The following is an 18,923-nucleotide window of genomic DNA, read 5'->3' as shown; positions in this document are numbered from 1 at the left end:
AGAATAAAAGTTTTACTTTAAGATTAGTTTACAATTACTTCCTATTTTCAACAGAATAAGCCAGGAGTAGCAACAATCTGGCCCCTTCAGCTCTTGTATAGCCCAGGAGCTAAGAATGGTTTTTACAAAAAAAAAAGAAAGCATGGATGGCCAGAGGCTATATCAACTGCTAAGAGCAGTAGGAACAGAAAGAAAAAAAAAAAGAAAAAAAAGAATGCTTTTTACATTTTAAAATTATTTCACTGTAGATGGTTATATAAGTATAAACATAATATCCTCAATTTTGCTCTTGGTTTGCAAAACTAAGAATATTTACTGTCTGTTCCTTTGAGAAAAAGTTTGCAGGTACTGTAGAGACTATGATGTTCTATTATTTTAGGACAATATACCTATATGCTTACTGCATACTATACATACATTTTCTAAATCTTATTCTCATGTCGCTAACATTTGGAGTCCTATCTTTTAAACTAAAATGTCTAAATGACCAAGCAACGTTAGAATTGGCAACTATCCAGGATTTAGTAATTTTAATTTCATGGTAAAAAGAACAGATGGTTTTTGTGTCGCTGTTTCATAACTCTGTTTCCATTGTGGGTTCAATTCCCAATGTGCTCTTCTTTGCAATTTAGAATTCAATTTAGTGCTGAAGCAATTAAAGAAGAAAAGACCTACTAAGATATTTGGCCTAAACCCCTGAGGAATAAGCTGGCTACAGCTTTTATCTTTTTTTAATTATTAAAGGCAATCTCAAGAACTCTGAGATTTCCACGGAGACTACAAAATAAATTTCTGGTTGACATGCACTGCTAACTGTTCACATTAATGACCAAGAAATCAAAAGCAATACTGCACGTATAGTATAACCTGCAGCAACAGAATGAATCACATGGGAGACTCAGACAATCCTGAAAACAGTATTAGGCTAATCAAATGGGAAAAAAAATTAAACCTTAAAAGCAAAAAAAGTGGATCTTTTTTAAAAAGTGATGTACGTATACAATGGAATAGTGATCAACAATAAAAAGGCATGAACTGCTGAAATGTCCAACAACAGGATGAATCTCCAAACCATCACGCAGAAGGAGAAAAGCTTACACGTACCGTTACTGACTAGCTCTGTTTATTTGAAATTTTATTTTATTTTTTTACTTTATTTTTTTTAAAGATTATTTATTTATTTATTTATTTGACAGAGAGAGAGAGAGACAGCCAGCGAGAGAGGGAACACAAACAGGGGGAGTGGGAGAGGAAGAAGCAGTCTCCCAGCGGAGGAGCCTGATGCGGGGCTCGATCCCAGAGTACCGGGATCACGCCCTGAGCCGAAGGCAGACGCTTAACCGCTGCGCCACCCAGGAACCCCTATTTATTTGAAATTTTAGGACAAAACTAATCTACAGTAGAAAAACATCAGGATAGTGCTTCCCTGGGAAGGGATAGAAGAGGACTTTCTGGGATGTTGATAGTAATAGGCCTGCACAGGTTACAAAGGTGTATGTATTTGACAAAACTTAACAAATGAATACTTAAGATTTGTGCATTTCACTATATATAAATTTCACATCAACAAATAGTGAACCCTAGTCAATTAAATTCAGGCTTAAGTATTTATGGGCAAGTATACTGACGTCACAATTTACTTTTAAAAGAAAAAGAAAAAGAATAAACGGACAGAGGGATGGATAGATCCATAATAAAGTATAATAACGTAAGTATAGTAAACGACAGCATAGGAACATGTTAATGGTAGAATCTAATGGTGTATGTGTGTTCACTGTGCAATTCTTACAAATCTATGTTTGACATTTTTTTAAGGCAAAAACTCAGTAAGTGATAAACTGTAGCCATAGGTTGCCTATGGGTCAATCCCGTGGGTCTCTCTGCTTTGCGTGTTGCCGCGTTATGAGAACAGAGCTATGTGGGACAAAGTGAATCATTCATGACTCTTAAATCATCTATAAATCCTGGTGATCAAGAAACCAGTCTGAGAAGCACAACAGACCAAGATACGCCGGACCTCCACTGACCTTTTGGATACCCACGGACTGTAGAATATTCAGCTTTCTTTTCCTCTGAAAGGTATCCAAGTCCCACAGCTGGGCCGTGTCCGAAGAAGTCGTGATGGCATATTTCCCTGACGCATGCACAGAGATCGAAAACACGGATGACTCATGTCCTCTCATCCAGCTAACGAGCTCCTTGGTAACTGTGGTAAAAAGTAAAAGTTACACAGGTAAAACACTACATAGTATCCAAGAACGGACTCGACTGATGGCTAGGTATTCATGAGACACCTTCATTAACATCCACAAAAGTAAAAGCCTAGTTGGCCAGTTGATAAAACGCACGACGGAACACGTTAGTAACGTGAATATCACCAACACGTGAGGCGATGAGGCCAAATGAAAAGGGGCTTAAGAACAGCTTTCAGTGTGACAGGAGGGAGTTTGGGCTTTCTCTTGGGGGGCATAGTTTTGTGTAGAAGCGTATCATGTCTGGTGTGTATTTTAGAACGAGCACTTCAAAGGTACATGCTAGATTATCGGAAAGAAGGAAGAGATTAGACAACTGATTTATTTGTTGCTGTGATAATCCAGGGAGGAGATAAGGAAGGTCTAAACTAAAAATGTGACGATAGAGAAAGGAACAAATTCAAGAGTGATGAAGGAGAAATTCAAAGGACTTTGTGATCAAACAGATGTGTTGAAATAAAAGACGAGGTAAATCTTCAGCGGTTTTAGCTAGATGGCGATACTAGTAACCAATTTAAGAAGCACGTGAGGAGAAACAGATCCGGCAGTGTGGGAAGAAGAGATCATGAATTTGATTTTTTTTAAAGATTTTATTTATTTATTTGACACAGAGAGACAGCCAGCGAGAGGGAACACAAGCAGAGGGAGTGGGAGAGGAAGAAGCAGGCTCCCAGCAGAGGAGCCTGATGTGGGGCTCGATCCCAGAACGGCAGGATCACGCCCTGAGCCGAAGGCAGCCGCTTAACGACTGCGCCACCCAGGCACCCGATTTTTTTTTTTTTTTAATGTACTTTGTGAACAGATTTTTTTTTTTAAAGATTTTATTTATTTATTTGACAGAGAGAGAGAGACAGCCAGGGAGAGAGGGAGCACAAGCAGGGGGAGTGGGAGAGGAAGAAGCAGGCTTCCAGCAGAGGAGCCTGATGCGGGGCTCGATCCCAGAATGGCAGGATCACGCTCTGAGCCAAAGGCAGACGCTTAACGACTGCGCCACCCAGGCGCCCCATGAATTTGATTTTTAAAACTGATCCCGAGTTGTGTGCATGCATGTGAAAGACAGAAGCACAGAAAACAGCCCGGCAGAGAAAACACCAAAAACGTCACAATTATCACTAGGTCATAGAATTATACATGATTTTTATGTTCTCTTTACATTTTCCTGTGTTTCCAAGTTTGCTATGGTAGGCATGTTTTACTTTCATGATCAGAATTTTTTCCTCCAGAAAGACGAAACTGAGAATAGTACAAAAGCAAGACGTAAATCTGGGAAGCATTAAGACACAAAGTAGGTCAAAACTGAAAACAGAGGGAACAGAGAGAAACCCCTGGGGAGAGAGAAGTAGTTTCCAAACACCAGTCTAAAGTCTGGCATTAGTTAATGATCAATTTTTCACTGGTCTTCAGTGAAATGAGAAAAATAAGGATAAAGAGACGAGGCTTTCATAAAGCTAAATTTAAAGTACTACCTTTTAATCGAGTATTATATCCTTCCGAGTTCCTTTATGTTAAAAAAAAATCTCATTTCATGAAATGAAGTTCCATGGTTTTTTCCAATGTCATTTAGCAAAATTAAAAGTTGACAACCCATGTGGGTTGTTCCTCTACTTTTTCTTTTTAATTATTAAGAGTGAAAAATCCAAAACTCTAGGGACCACCAAAATAACCCAGGAGGGAGCCTAGTAAAAAACAGAAAGGTAGGAGGAGAACCAGGAGAGAGAATGGAAACTAAGGTCCTGCCCTAATGCAAAGTGCTAAGTGCTACTGAGAGGTAGAGCGAAAAGTACAAAGAGGGTTTCAACAATCAGAGGTTACTAACGACCTTAGAGGAGTAGGGAGTGGGGGAAGCGAGAGTCAGAATCCACTGCTGGAGGTTGTGAAGCAGTGGGATTTAGCAGTGAAGACGGAAGTAGTCGGGGAGGTAGAGACAACGTCGTAAGAAGGGGCTTCATTGCCGGGGGAGGGGATTCAACAGACAGAAGAGACTGCAAGAAGATGGACCTGAGAAGAGAGAAGAGGAGAATGGATGGGATCCAAGGGAAGCGATCACAGGTGAGTATAAACATTTAGTTTTTTAGAATTTCTGTGACAGCACCGTCTGTAACCAAAAACTGGAGACAGTTTAAAGTCCATTGATAAGTAACAGGTTTAGTAATTATGGTACTGCCAACACCTACAGGGTGGAATATTACATGCTGCTTTTAAAACACTGCATGAATTTTTAACCAGGTAAGAAAATGATTCCACAAAACAGTCTAGATAGGATGATCATATGTTTGTTAGAATGTAAAAGAGGTGGGGCGCCTGGGTGGCTCCGCTGGTTAAGCCTACCACTCTTGCTTTGGGCTCAGGTCGTGATCTCAGGGTTGTGAGATGGAGCCCCGCATCACCAGGCTCTGCGCTCAGCAGGGAGTCTGCTTGAGATCCTTGCTCCCTCTTCCTCTGCCCCACCCCCTCCCCATTTGTGCACCTGTGCACTCACTTTCTCTCTCAAATAAATAATAAAATCTTTAAAAAAAAGAATGTAAAAGAGGTATATGCAGAAAGAACAGACTGGAAAGATAGGTCCCTACTATAAAAACATGGACTGTGTCTGGGCGTTACTGAAGGATGACTAGTTTGTCTTCTTACACACACAGTGAGCATAGCAGTGATTAAGAGCAGGGCCGCTGGAGCCAGGCTTCCAGGTCAGGAATCCTGGCTCCACTGCTTACAAGCCGTGGGACCTTGGCCAAGTCACCTCTATGCTCAGTGTCCTCATCTGCAAAATGGAGATAACACTATCCACGTCCATGGGTTTTATGACAACTAAAATTAATATGTATAAAGTCATTGAACAGTACCTGGCAAAGAATAAACACTATATAAGTGTTAGCTATTACAAATATTACTATGGTTATTATCTTTCTTTTTTTAAAAGGATTTTATTTATTTATTAGAAAGAGAGAGAGAGAGAGAGCACCCTGAGATCATGACCTGAGCTGAAACCAAGAGTCGGACGCTTAAACAACTGTGCCACCCAGGCGCCCTGGTTATCATTATCCTTCTACATATTTTATCAATTACTTTAATAACAACAACAAAAAAATACAGTTATCTTTTTTCCTACGAGGTTCAATTTGCAGGACTCTAAATTCCCTCAAAATATACGATGTGGTATAAAATACATAGGATACATTAAGAAAGTTATTATTCTTGTACCTACGTACTAAGGAACTGGGGCTTCAAAGAAAGGTATGGTTTTTGTCCAGGTTCCTGGGAGGCAATCTCTAAACCCCTAAAGTTTCCCCAGTGACGGGGTGTCTCTGTTATTCATGGGAGGCCCCCAGGCAACAGGAGTCGGCTTATCTAAGGAGAAAACCTCAGAATGGGGGCTGGCCACATGGGAAAGACCAACCGTGGGGGTGATTGCAAGGCTGGGGCTTTGGGCCACATGATGTCCACCCGACCTCGAGCGAGAGGAGGAGGGCTGGAAATCTGAGTTCAAACTGGTGGGCAATAATCCAATCAGTCATGTCTATGTCATGGAGCCTCTATAAAAAGCCCTGAACATCAGTGGTTAGGTGAATTTTTGGTTTGACAATACTCAGCACGGATGGCCAATTATCTGATGCTGGGAGGGTGATATGTCCCTAAGGGATAATGGCAGCTTCTCTTCTGGGAGCCTCCCACATTCTACCCTATGTGTCCTTCCTTTGGCTGGTTCGAATTTGTATCCTTCTGCTGCATCAAAACTATAATCGTAAGCAGAGTGCTTTCTTTAGTTCTGAGAGTCACTCAAGTGAATTACCACCCTGAGGGCAGTTGTGGGGAACCCTGAGTTTGTAGACAACTGATCCTATGTAAGGATGGTCCCGGGACCCCCAAATTTGCAGCTGATGTCTGCAGTGAGACAGACTGGCAAACTCCTTGCAGTACCTCAGTCTAAATTTGACTCTTATTCAAAAGATAAATAGGAGGACTTCTTACCTGTATCGAAACATTTAATAGAATAATCAGCTAATGCCACAAGGAATTCAGACTTCCTACGGAGATTAAAGGCCAGAGCCGTGCAAGCTTGTGCTGTTCGCTGAACAAGATTAAACCTATTAAGAGATTACTGCATTAGTATCAGAAATTCTTCCAAGAATCATAAATTTTACGTTGGAGGAGTCCTTAGAGATGAAGAAAATGAAACCCAGAAAAATGAACCCTCATTTTGGTAGGCCAAAAATAGATTATGAAGAGTGCTGCCACATACAGGAATTTGGAATTTACTTAACGGGTTTTAAGCACAGCAGAACTGCGACCAGCCACATCTTTTAGCAGGAGGAGTCTGGCAGCAACGGCAAATGGATAGAAAGAAGAGATCATGAAGCAAGCTACCACAGAGCATCTCAACCAGAGCTGCGGGTCTAAAATGGAAAGGACAAACAGGACAAGAGTCAAGTGGGAGAAGGGCTGGTGATGCATCGAACACGAGGTGGAGAGGGAGGAATTAGGAATTCCTCATGTGCAAAATGAAGGTAAGAAAAGAAATGATTAAGTGATTAAGTGAACTAATATGTTGATTGAATGAAATAACATATGCTAAGTGATAGCAGAGTACTTGGCACACAGCTAGAATTTGACTAAAAAAATCAAGTTTTCAAGATTGGGCAGAAGAGGGACAAGTTTGAGGGTTTTAAATATGTTGAGTTCAAGGCCTTTGCAAAGCATTTAGAGCTGTGCTGTTCAAGAAATACAGCGTGGGCCACAGCTGCAAAAGTAAAGAGCCATGTTGCAAAAGTAAAAAGAAAAGGGTAAAATTAATCTTAATAACATATTTTACTTAATACATATTTATTATCATTTCAACATTTAATCAATAAAAAATTGAGATATTTTACATTTTTTTTTCATACTAAGTCTTCTAAACCCAGTGTGTATTTTACACTAACAACACATCTCAATTTGGACTAGCCAGCTTTCACGGGCTCCAAAGCTCGATGCAGCTAGTGACTACTGCACTGGACAGCCCGGTCTAGAAGATACCCAGTATGCAGTGGAAGTAGATCTGGGTTAACAGTATTTACACGGCAGCTGAAGCCTTAGGCCTGGTGCTGATGAGATTATGAAGGAGAACACGGAAGGGAGCAGGCTAAGGACAGATGTCTGAGCAGCACAATAAAGGGGGAGGCACTGGCAGAAGAGTCAGCAAAACTAGTGGGGGGGGGGAATGATCAGAGAAGTAGAAAAATCAGGAAAAAGCTGTACTTTGAAGCAAAAGAAAAAAAAAAGCTCTAGGGAAGAGGTGAAGACGAGTATTTAGTAAGATGAGAACTGCAGAGAGACCAGTGGATTAGGCAAGTAAGATTTCCAGGGGACCCCAGCATGGTGGGCATTAGAACCAAGCAGGCCTGATTTCAAATCTCAGCTCTGACACTCAGTCCTTTGCTCGGCTGTGAATATTTATAGATAGAAAAGGACAGTGGACAAATAAAAGAGAGGAACAGTCATGGTGCCAACCCCAGGGGTGACTACAGAATATCGAGATGGGCACTGGAAGAAATCAGGATCACTTATTTTATGAATAAGCCAGCCACAGGGATGGCTATATATCTGAGGCTGCAATGGGGAAGAGGAAGGGAAACTTGAAAGTATCTATTTTCGCATGAGTTAGGGGGCCAGGGAGTTGAGTAAGAGTAGGGTCATACCCAAGGAGACAAGGAAGCTGGAGGAGAGTGGGAGAATAACTACTGATAAAAGAGTAACTACTGGGCGCCTGGGTGGCACAGCGGTTGGGCGTCTGCCTTCGGCTCAGGGCGTGATCCCGGCGTTATGGGATCGAGCCCCACATCAGGCTCCTCCGCTGGGAGCCTGCTTCTTCCTCTCCCACTCCCCCTGCTTGTGTTCCCTCTCTCGCTGGCTGTCTCTCTGTCAAATAAATAAATAAAATCTTTAAAAAAAAAAAAAAAAAAAGAGTAACTACTGATGAGCAAACTAAGGGAAAGCATCGTTAATGCTGAAGTCCATTATTTAGTAACAGAGTTCCTGAACAGCAATTTTTGTTTTCTTTAGCAGTGGGAACAGTGAAGAGACAGTCGTATGGATTTAAGATGGAGAACTGGCAGGGTGCGTTAGGCAAGAGTAAAGGGTGGGAGAATTGTGACCATTACTTTTTTTGGTAAAGAGCAGAAACAATGATTAACAGATATCTAATAAACCACAGAGAAATTAATAATATACGACCTCTTCTTTTTCTGAACTATTTGAGAATAAGTTGCCAAAATCATGATTCCTACAAACAAGAAAATTCTCCTATATAATCACAATACAACTGTCAAAATCAGAAAATTACATTTATATATCACCATCGCCTAATCCTCCGACCCCATTCAGTTTTGCCACTTGTCCCCAATGTCCCTGACAGCAAAGGCTCAGTTCAGACTCATACCCTTACTTGTCATGTCTCTAGTCTTCCTCAGACCAGAATAATTCTTCTGGGTTTTCTACAACTTTCATGACCTTGACCCTCGGGAAGATTACAGGCCATCTCGTTATACAATCCCGTAATTTACCTTTGTCTGTCTGATGATTCCACTGATTGGATTCAGGTCCACGTCCCCGGCAGGAATACCACAGAGTGGTACTGTGCTGTTTCCACTGCGCCCTGTCAGGTGGCGCACGAATTGTGGTTTGTCCCACTACTTGTGTAATCATTTGATAAGGTAGTGTTTGCTCGACTACTTCACTGCAAAATTAACCTTTCCCCCTCTATGATTAATAAGTATTTTGTGGGGAGCTGCTCTGTGACTCTGCGAGTATCCCTTCTCATTAAATTGTTTCTTGACTACAGCATGAAGTTATAGATTTATATTTTACTCAATGGGTTATGACCCCTTACTATCATTATTTATTTGGATACTCAAAGTGTCTCCAATATGGCAAGAAGGAACTCTTTTAAGCTGACACCTATGTCCTTTGGACACTCNTTCTTTGAATAATTCTTCCTTTCTGGCTACAAGATGTTCCAGGCTCACTGTTTCTGCAAGGATCCCTGGCTACTTTTAGTGGAGTGTGGTATTTAGAACAGAACTGGGCACTGGGTGTATTCATTGCTACTGGGGTGTTGTTGCTCCCAGATCCTATAAGTGGACAAAGGTAGGAAACATGTGTACCTATAATGCATTCACTCACTCACACACACTTCTCTTTATTTTTATGTCTATATATTCAAAACCGGCCACGCACACAGATATATATAATTCCAATCCAGTACCCCAGGGTTTGTTCTAGATTTTCACCTTTTCATATGTGCAACTCCCCTTTCCAGTTGTTAGATACCTGGCCCCTTATCCTCAACAAATTTACTCACTCGATCAAAGCCTCCCGTCTTTCCCATGATTGCCTCATCCCCCACACAGACACCTTCTGACTCTGGCCAGACGGACACGGTTCTCCCTCGCACATACCCCCACTGTGGGGATGACCCCCTCCGTCAATCCCACCTAACTGCTTCTGTACAAAATTGTTCAGCAAAGGAAGAGGCAGACGAGTGAGGACCAATTCATTAAAACTGCTAGATGTGTAAAGTGAGACAATAATGTACAAAGGAAATTATTCTCTTTCTAAATTGCCCAATAAAATACCAGATGTTGGTAAGCGAGCAATAGTAAATTTTTTAACTTAAGGAAAAACAAGCTACTAGAGATACTGTGCAAACTGGACTTGAATACTCTAAAAACATTCTAACCATATTTTCTATGCTTTCCCACTTTCTCCCATCAGCACTTATGACAGTGTTTTATAAGGTACCTGAAATATAGTAAGAACTTAATGAATCTTGTTGAATGATTAATAGGAAGTACTAAAATTGGCAGTAAATGACTTGATAAATATGATATATATCAAAGGTATCTGCTCACCTGTTTCCATACAAGTCAAAAAAGTAGATATTTCCTTGATGGTCCCCAGCAATTAAGCAATCACCTGAGCTATCAAAAGCCACATTCAAAAATCGCAAGACTTTGGGAAGGTAATCAGAAGTGCTGTGAATGATGTTCACTATAATCCTGTCAAAAGCAAGCAAACAAAAAATATATTTAGTTCTATGTCAAGCATTACTTATTATGAAAAATATGGCTTTTATAGTATAATTCACTAATTTTGAAGTTTCCTGCCTACCCGTTCTCCCCTCTCCTGCTACTCTCCTAGAAGCAATCCTAGTGATTTCTAAAGGCAGTTGAGAAAGTTATTGCCAAGGGGTGCCTGGGTGGCTCAGTCGTTAAGCATCTGCCTTAGGCTCAGGGCATGATCCCAGAGTCCTGGGATCGAGTCCCACATCAGGCTCGTCTGCTGGGAGCCTGCTTCTTCCTCTCCTACTCCCCCTGCTTGTGTTCCCTCTCTCGCTGGCTGTCTCTCTCTGTCAAATAAATAAATAAAATCTTAAAAAAAAAAACAACTTATTGCCAAAGTGGCTACTGTGCATATATTCATCAAATACTTGAAAACTCACGATGTGTCAGACACTGAACAAGCTGGGCCCTAAAAGTAACTAATGGACACAGTTTAGTGGAGCTCATGGAGATCCCAGTTTAGTGGTGAAGACAGAGATTAAAAAAACAAGCACACGTATGAACAGATTAATAAACTGTGATTAAGTGATAGACAATAACAAGATGTAAGAGTATATTTATCACTGAGTCAAATTGCTACATAAATAAACACATGCTAAAAACGAGTAGTAAGTGAAAAGTAGTTTTATGTAAATCACAAGCCACCACATGTAAGAAAAATTTCAATATCTTAATTTTAAGATACCTTAATGAAATTTTGTAATACAAAGTGTTCCAAAGTGAATTAAGTGTACATGAGTTTATTTTCAGCTGTATTGGTCTAAAGTTACTATATTTAGAAACACTAAACTGAGGGGCGTCTGGGTGGCTCAGTCAGTTAAGTGCCTGCCTTCAGCTCAGGTCATGATCTCAGGGTCCTGGGATCAAGCCCCGCCTTGGGCTCCCTGCTCAGCAGGGAGTCTGCTTCTCCCTCTCCCTCTGCCTGCCGTTCTGCCCACTTGGCGCTCTCTCTGTCAAATAAATAAATCTTTTAAAAAAATGAAACTGAATTAAGCATATTAAACATTTTCTTCAGTTTAAACATAAGGCTTTTCATTGGGTGAAACAGCAAGATTCTTAGGAGACTTATGTTTAGCAAGTCCCTGACAAAGATACTTTGCTTGACCAAGCTTTAGTCCAGCTCCTCAATCTTCTCAGGGGCACTTCTCCATCTGTGCACCACCTTGTAAAATCTAATTTTAGCACAAACCCTGCTCAGTCCGTTTAACTAGAACCCCTGTTCATCCGTGATAACTGATCGGTTTCTCAATCTCCACCATCTCCCAGCTGACAACTAATCACCCTGGCTTGTCTTCAGCAAGAATTTCTTTAGGTTAATTTACCCAGAACTCCCTTATCCTAGATGTTTCCTCTTAGTGATTTTCCATCCACTGCTTCCCACCCTGTTCATTGGTGGTACATCTCCACTTGCCCAGGCTGTATCCAGAGCTGAGCCCAGTTCTATGCTGAAGTCTCCTTTCCTCTACTGCAATAGAGGAATAAAATCTGTTTTTACCACTTTAACTACCGTCCAGCTCCGGTTTTCCTTTGACATCCCCAAAGGGGAGAGGGAGAGAATAAATATACTGAAATGAGCAATAACATCAAAATGTTCTCCAGCAATTAAAATCAGACAGAGCGAACAATTTTTCCTCTGCTCTTGTTTCTATAACATTTACTATGTGTTTCGATTACAAAATTACAAGATCATTGTTCAAAATAAGCAAGTATGGAAAAACACTAATAAATAAAACTGATTATAACCCTAACATCTAGAAATAATCACAATTAATGGCAACATTCTGCTCCTCTAATTTCACATAACGCACACATACCAGCATTTATTTTAGAACAATTGCCTGTCAATTGTTCGCAGGTTGCCTGACAGTTCCTCAGTCCTTAAAGATAATTTAAAAATCAAATATTTACCGAACACCAAGATGCATGAGACACCATTTTAAAGTCTTTATAATGCCCTGAGACAATTCTGTCTGGTAGGCACAATTATCTTCACCTACAGTCTTAGTGATTAACTTACCCAAAATCACAGAACTAATGAATGGACATTTACTTCTATTGAAGTCCATTTGACTCCTCAGTCTGTGCCCCTTGCCTCTTGACACCATAACAATGGATTTAGATGAACAAAAAGCAAGCTATGGTTTAATGGAAGCAAATACCATTTGCATAAAGCTTGTTTCTTTCCTTTTTTGAATCTTGCATGTATATCTGGATATTTTATAACAGCAAGAAATAGAATTACTGTGGGTTGGCAATAACTTTTAGAACATTTAGAGAACATCAGAAGTAGGGTTAGTATTTACATAAATTCCAAGTTTGGAAATGAAAATCCCTTCTGAAGAATCCCTACTCTAAACAAAAATTTTTATTCAAGAGAGTTGATGGGACAGCAGCATTGCTGGGGGACTGACAGCAACCAGAAACCAAACAAGCTGTTAGTACAACATCCAGCCCGGTGGTTCGCGCAAGCAGAGTTGGCACTTGAAGTCTGTTGATTTGTTGAGAAGCAACCAAAGGATCAACAGAAAAATTACTAGAATAGAAACATGAATTCAAGTAACGAAGCAAAGGCCATGAAATCTTAGGAAATCAAAAGCAACAGGATCGATCTGTGTGCAGCAATTGGATCAAGATGGCACCACTTGGGGCAAAGGTTTCCATTAGTCTTGTGTGGCTAAGACTCAAACAGGTCAGGTATCTGGGACCAGAATGAAAAGAAGAGCTGGGGAGGGAGGGAAAAACAGGCAGAGCACAGAAGACCTTTAGGGCAGTGAAAATACTTTGTATGATACTATAATGGTGTATACATGTCATTGTACATTTGCCCAAACCCATAAACATACAACACCAAAGCGAATCCCAGCATACACTGTGGACTTCGGGTGATAATACTGTGTCAGTGTAGATTCATCAACTGCAATAAAAACACCTCTCTTATGGGGCATACGGATAATGGGGAGGCGATGCATGTGTGAGTGCAGGGGGGATATGGGAAATCTCTGTCTCTTGCTTTCAATCTGGCTGTGAATCTAGAGCTGTCCTAAAAAAAAAAAATGAAGTCTATTTAAAAAACAAACAAACAAAAGCAACCGCCAGCAGCAGCAGCAGCAGCAGCAGCGCTGGCCTTACTAGAAGGCCACCTTGCACTGTAGAATGTACCCCCTGTTGTCACCGCCATACACGCTAACGTTAAACTCCACTAAACCGGAAGTTTTTGTTCCGCTGCTGTCCTCCAGAGCTTAGAAGCTTGGCACAGAGTAGGTGCTCAACAAACAGCTGATGGATGCATGCTTGTCTGAAGATAAACGACGATTTAAGATAAGTTGCAGTATTTGGAAGGGGTAGACGTGCACTGTTCCCCTTTCGCTGCATCGTTCCTCCTGAGTTCTTTTCTGGCTGCAATCGTTAACAAATATTTCCTGAGCATCTGCTGTGCTCCGGGAATGCTACAGGGCTACTACGATAATTCACGCAGGCAGAGCCCCGGCACAAATGCTCTCGCGCACCTCGCCGACCCCAGCCCCACGACAGGGAAGAGGTCTCCGACGACCTTGGCGTACGGAGCACAGCTAGTCCCAGGCTACCTGCCTTTCAAGAGATCATCCGGGCCAGGGATCCGGGTCAGAGGCAGAGCCCGAACCTCCACCCGGCCCCCTGCACCCTTTCCCGAGACCCGACCCAACAGCGCCTCCAACGCCTCTGCAAGGACGCGGACCCGCCCCTCGCCGGCCTGCAGGCCCCTCCGCAGCCCGCCGCCTTTACCCGTCCCGAGCGGCCGGGCAGGGCTTGCGGTGCCACAGCTTGCCGCTCTCCTTGTTGCCCAGGTCCGTGCTCTGCATGGCGAAGCCCACCCGCGGCCGCCGCCGCCGCCGGGTGCACAACCGACCCGGAGCCTTCCCAGCAGGCCCCGCGCTCCCCGCCCGGGAAATTTAAGCTCCGGACCCGGGAGATTTGAGCTCCCGCCCCGGCGTCAGGGATCCCCGCGACCCGACCAACCGCGCGCTGGACGCCGACCTTTCTATTCACAGCCAATAGGAAGGCCGTTTTCCTCCCAACTCCGCCCAGGCGACCCCTGCAGCTCTGGACAATGGAACCGGCCAACGACCTTCTCTTAGACCCCGCCCCTTTTAGAGGTCCTCCCCCAATCCCGGGGCCCAAAGCCTTTTGGGAATCGTAGTTTTCTGCAGGTGGCACGGGGAGTCGGCAATCCTCTTGAGAATTCTGCACTCTTGGGGCCTCGCGGGGTCTTAGGCTCCCCACCGACGCAATAAAAGTGGTTTTTTCCTGCGGTCCCTGCGTTCCTTCCTACATTGCGTTTAGGGATTAAGGGGTTGTAGAGACAGCTGTTAGAAAAGGAGCCAAATGCAAGGAGAATTGAAGGGTTCTTTTACAGAGCATTCGGGCTTAAAAGAACCTCAACAGAGTCCATTTTTCTTGTCCTCTTCACCATCGTGATTCCTTTTTCTATTGTAATCTAACAAGAGGCTCCAGTATCATGATGTCCAGTCCACCAGCCGTGGACCAGAAAAGCAATGTCATCAACAACAAGTTGCATTGACATCAGAGTTCCTTTTTGTAAGAATTCACTTAGCCCTTCTCTCGTGCTTGTCAGGTATCAAGCGTTCTTCTAAGTGCTTTATGAATATTAATCCATTTAATCCTCATAGCAAACCTGCAATGTTGGTAGTACTATTATTCTCATTTTTTGTGCTCTGTGAGGTAGTGTATTGGTTTCCTGAGGCTGCAGGAATAAATTACCACAAAATTGGTAAGAAGAAAAAAAAAAGAAAAGAAAAGAAAAAAGAAAGTTATTTTCTCATAGTTCTGGAGGCCAGGGTCAGAAATCAAGGTGTTAGCAGAACCGCTCCCTCCAGAGGCTCTAGGGAAGATTCCATTCCTTACCTTTTTCAGCTGGTGACTTCCTTACCTGGGACCACATCATTCCCTTCCAACTCTCCATTCTCTGCCTCCACCTTCACATTGCCTTCTCTTTCCCACCTCTGTCTCAAATCTCTCTTGCTTTTCTTTTAAGAACACCTGTCATTGGATTTAGGGTCCACCTGGGTAAACCAGGATGATCTCCTTATTCCAAGATTCTTAATTACACCTGCAAAGACTATTTTTCTAAACAAGGTAACATTCACAAGTTCTGGGAATTAGGTTGTGGTTATATATTTTGGGGGCCCACTGTTCAACCCACTACAGGTAGGTACTTCTTTTATCCCTGTTTTGCAGACAAGGAATTGAGTCAGTAGTAGAGCCAGGATTAGATTTTTAGTCTTTTCATTCTTGGTCTCCATGTTTTTCTACAACAGAAAAATGAGTTTTTACAAAACTATAAGGCTATGGTATTTGAAAAGATAAAACTCCACACAAAGCAAAACTCTCATAAAAATTTACCAATGCAGATTTTAAAACTTTTTGTATTGTGACCAAGGGGTGGCTCTGAGAGACCACATAACTTTTAATAACCTATTGCAGAAGAGATAATCACGTTCTTCATTTTTATTTATTGGATTTGAGATGATAATAAATTGTGTGTGTGAATGTTTGCATTTTTAGTCAGAAACTTAGGGTGTTCAGCTTATGGGCGCTTAACTTGAAACACGGGTTATTTCTCCCATTTCTATCCCACGCAGGTAACCAAGCAACCAGTTTTATCAGTGGCAGAGACAAACGTGCTGAATGATTTCCTTGACTACTTTGGCTTAACCTGCCTGCAGGTCAACTTGTATGGGCTCTCACAGCCCATGTGACCATCCTATTCAATTTCACATATGTGATAAAGAGGTTTCCATATTATAGACCTTCTGGACGCCCACTTTGCACTTATCCTTGGATTGAAATATCCTTGGATCTAAAGGTCAGGCTGGCAACTGAAGAGACGTGTCCCCAACGGCTGTCAGCCTTCTACTTATTATAATTTCCCAATGCATGTGACCCAGGTTGGTAGACCATTTGCTAGTTCCTTCCTGAATCATTACTCAGTCAATAACTGATGCATCCTATAAATACATTTTTCAGCCTGAGGTTAATTGATATTCAATACACTGCATCTATTTATTTATGATTTGACATGAATATACTCTTGTGAAATTATCATCATAATCAAGATAATGAACATATCCATCACTCCTAAAAGTTTCCTCCTGCCTGTTTGGAATTCAATCTCTTTCTATCCCCACCATATCTTGCCCTCAGGCAACCATTAATCTCCTTTCTGTCTCTTTGTTAATATTTTCTAGAAATTTATATAACTAGGTCCTAAACTACTTACTGTTTTTTTTTTTTCTTTTGGCCTGGCTACTTTCATTCATAATGATTTTGAGAATCAACTATGTTGTTGGGTATATCAACAGTTCATATGTTCTTATTGTTGAGTGGTATTCCATGATATTGATAGACCACAATTAATGTATCCATTCACCTTTGATGAACATTTTAATTGTTTCGAGTTTTGGAATATTACAAAGACAGCTGTTAGGAACATTCCTATTCAAGTCTTTGTGTAAACATATGTTTTCAGTTCTGTTGGGTAAATTCTTAGAAGTGGAATGGCCAGGCCATATATGGTAGGTATAGACTTAACTTTTTAAGGAAGTGTCAAACGTTTTCAGAGTAGTCATGTCATTTTGCATCCCTACCAACAGTGTAGGGTAGTTCCATATCTATGAGGCGTCTTTGTGATGACAGCCATACTAGGAGTGTTGTGGTACTTCACGGTGATTTTAATTGCCCTTTCCTGAATGGACAGTTATGTGTGTCCAACGGATTTTTGGGTGTTGCTTTGCAAAGTCCTTTCTCCTTGCCCTCTTTCTTATCCCACTTCCACCACTGCAGGATGCCTTCTTTTTTGCAGCGATCATCTATAATCTGGAGAGAGAAGAAGCACTTCCACTTTGCCTGCTTAGCTAGAGGGTATTTAGTGGACATTTGGATTGCTCAACATCTGAAAACCCTTTCTGTTTGGGAAAAATCCCAAGATATTTAGAAAGTAAAGGGCAGGGGCGCCTGGGTGGCACAGCGGTTAAGCGTCTGCCTTCAGCTCAGGGCGTGATCCCAGCGTTCTGGGATCGAGTCCCACATCAGGCTCCTCCGTTATGAGCCTGCTTCTTCCTCTCCCACTCCCCCTGCTTGTGTTCCCTCTCTCGCTGGCTGTCTCTGTCAAATAAATAAATAAAAATCTTAAAAAAAAAAAAAAGAAAGTAAAGGGCAGCTATTTCTTGGCACCCAGTTCCCTAACATCCCCAAACCTAAGCCAGTCAGGGAGTGAGCAAGCAAATCAAACCAGTATGGTAACCCAAGACAACTGAAAATACAATTCAGATATTTACTGCAATCTCTCAAAGAGCATCAAGTAGAAAGCGATTAATAACCTTTAGCAAATTTCTTCAAATACCCCTTCTCACCTCATTCAATTAGGTTAGACTAAGTTATGCCGCAATCACTAACAACTCCAAAACTCAGGGGCTTAACAACTCAGCGGCATGTGTAGCTCGTCTTAGTCTCTAGGGGAACCGGGCTGATGGAGTAGCCAACTTTTCAAAAGCTTTTGGTTGCTGTCCAGGTGGGAAGAGAGTTCAAAAGGGTCTCATACCAGCAATTAAATGCTCTAGCCCAGAAATGTCACCATAACTTTTACTCCCAACTCACTACCAGAACTATGGCTCCGTCCAAACACAGGGGGCTGGGAAGTGCAATCGTACTAAATTAGTTATCTGTAGCTGCAATAATGCTGTGAAAAACCAACCACTAAAACTCTGTGCCGTTCAACCACAAGCATTTATTGCTCATGCACCTGGGATCAGCCAGGGTGTTATTGCAGCATAAAGGAGGCCATCCTGATGAATAGAGTCATTTTGTCCCCATTTTACAAATGAGGAAACCAGGTTTGGCGTGCTTATTTACTTGTCTAGGGTTATGTAGCTGTTGAGGCAAGAGTCAAGTGTTGGGGTGCCTGGCTGGCTCAGTGGGAACGGCATGCAATTCTTGATTGTGGGGTTGTGAGTTTGAGCCTCACATTGGGTGTAGAGATTACTTAAATAAATAAATAAATAAATAAATAAATAAATAAACAAACAAACAAACAAATATAATGAAATTAAACAAATGTAGACCTATCTCACTCTGCCTTTCCTACACCAGATTAGTATGGCTCTGAATTCTTCCAAAAGATGTATTGCCTGGACCAGAAAATATTTATTGCTAGTCTGGGTTAAAAATCTCTGGGAACTTTTATAACAAGATTCTGTTTTATCTCCTTGGAAAAAGGGTTTATTTGCACATTAAAAGGAGTGTTGGTAAACAAAGACATTGAGAGCACTTAAAAAAAAAATAAAGCACTGAGGAAGTGGGGCTGGGGGAGGGTCTGGTTAGACGGTAGACATGGATAATTTTTCCTATCCAGCACTGTCGCTACCCTTGCCCCCCACCACCTCAATGCCACCTCCCTCCCCAAATGCATTGTTACACACACTTCTGGGAAATGCTTCTAGCCCACATCTCACTGGTCAAATGATTGGCTCAGGGGTGGGGTCTGACTCAGCTGAGCCAATCAGACCCCCTTTTGGGGGATTTT

General features: G+C 41.9%; 1 protein-coding gene across 4 annotated transcripts in view; it reads right to left on the bottom strand.

Moving 5' to 3' along the window:
* The window catches only part of TBC1D31 (TBC1 domain family member 31), a 66,881-nt gene extending 52,586 nt beyond the window's left edge, over positions 1-14,295 (bottom strand). The window contains exons 1-4 of one of the 4 annotated variants that reach the window (XM_040626030.1): positions 14,108-14,295; positions 10,136-10,282; positions 6,219-6,334; positions 2,028-2,206 (exon numbers count right to left, since the gene is read on the bottom strand). In XM_040626030.1, coding sequence (XP_040481964.1) covers positions 2,028-2,206; positions 6,219-6,334; positions 10,136-10,282; positions 14,108-14,184 — 519 coding nt within the window. In that variant the 5' untranslated portion in view covers positions 14,185-14,295. The remainder of the gene's footprint in view (positions 1-2,027; positions 2,207-6,218; positions 6,335-10,135; positions 10,283-14,107) is intronic. The other 3 variants (XM_040626028.1, XM_040626029.1, XM_040626027.1) reach the window with 3 other exon arrangements.
* Between the last annotated feature and the right edge of the window lie 4,628 nt (positions 14,296-18,923).

The sequence above is a fragment of the Ursus maritimus genome, unplaced genomic scaffold (assembly GCF_017311325.1).
Source record: "Ursus maritimus isolate PB19 unplaced genomic scaffold, ASM1731132v1 scaffold_9, whole genome shotgun sequence".
NCBI lineage: Eukaryota > Metazoa > Chordata > Mammalia > Carnivora > Ursidae > Ursus > Ursus maritimus.
Note: the sequence above shows the minus strand (reverse complement) of the source record. Positions and strands in the feature narration are given on the sequence as shown.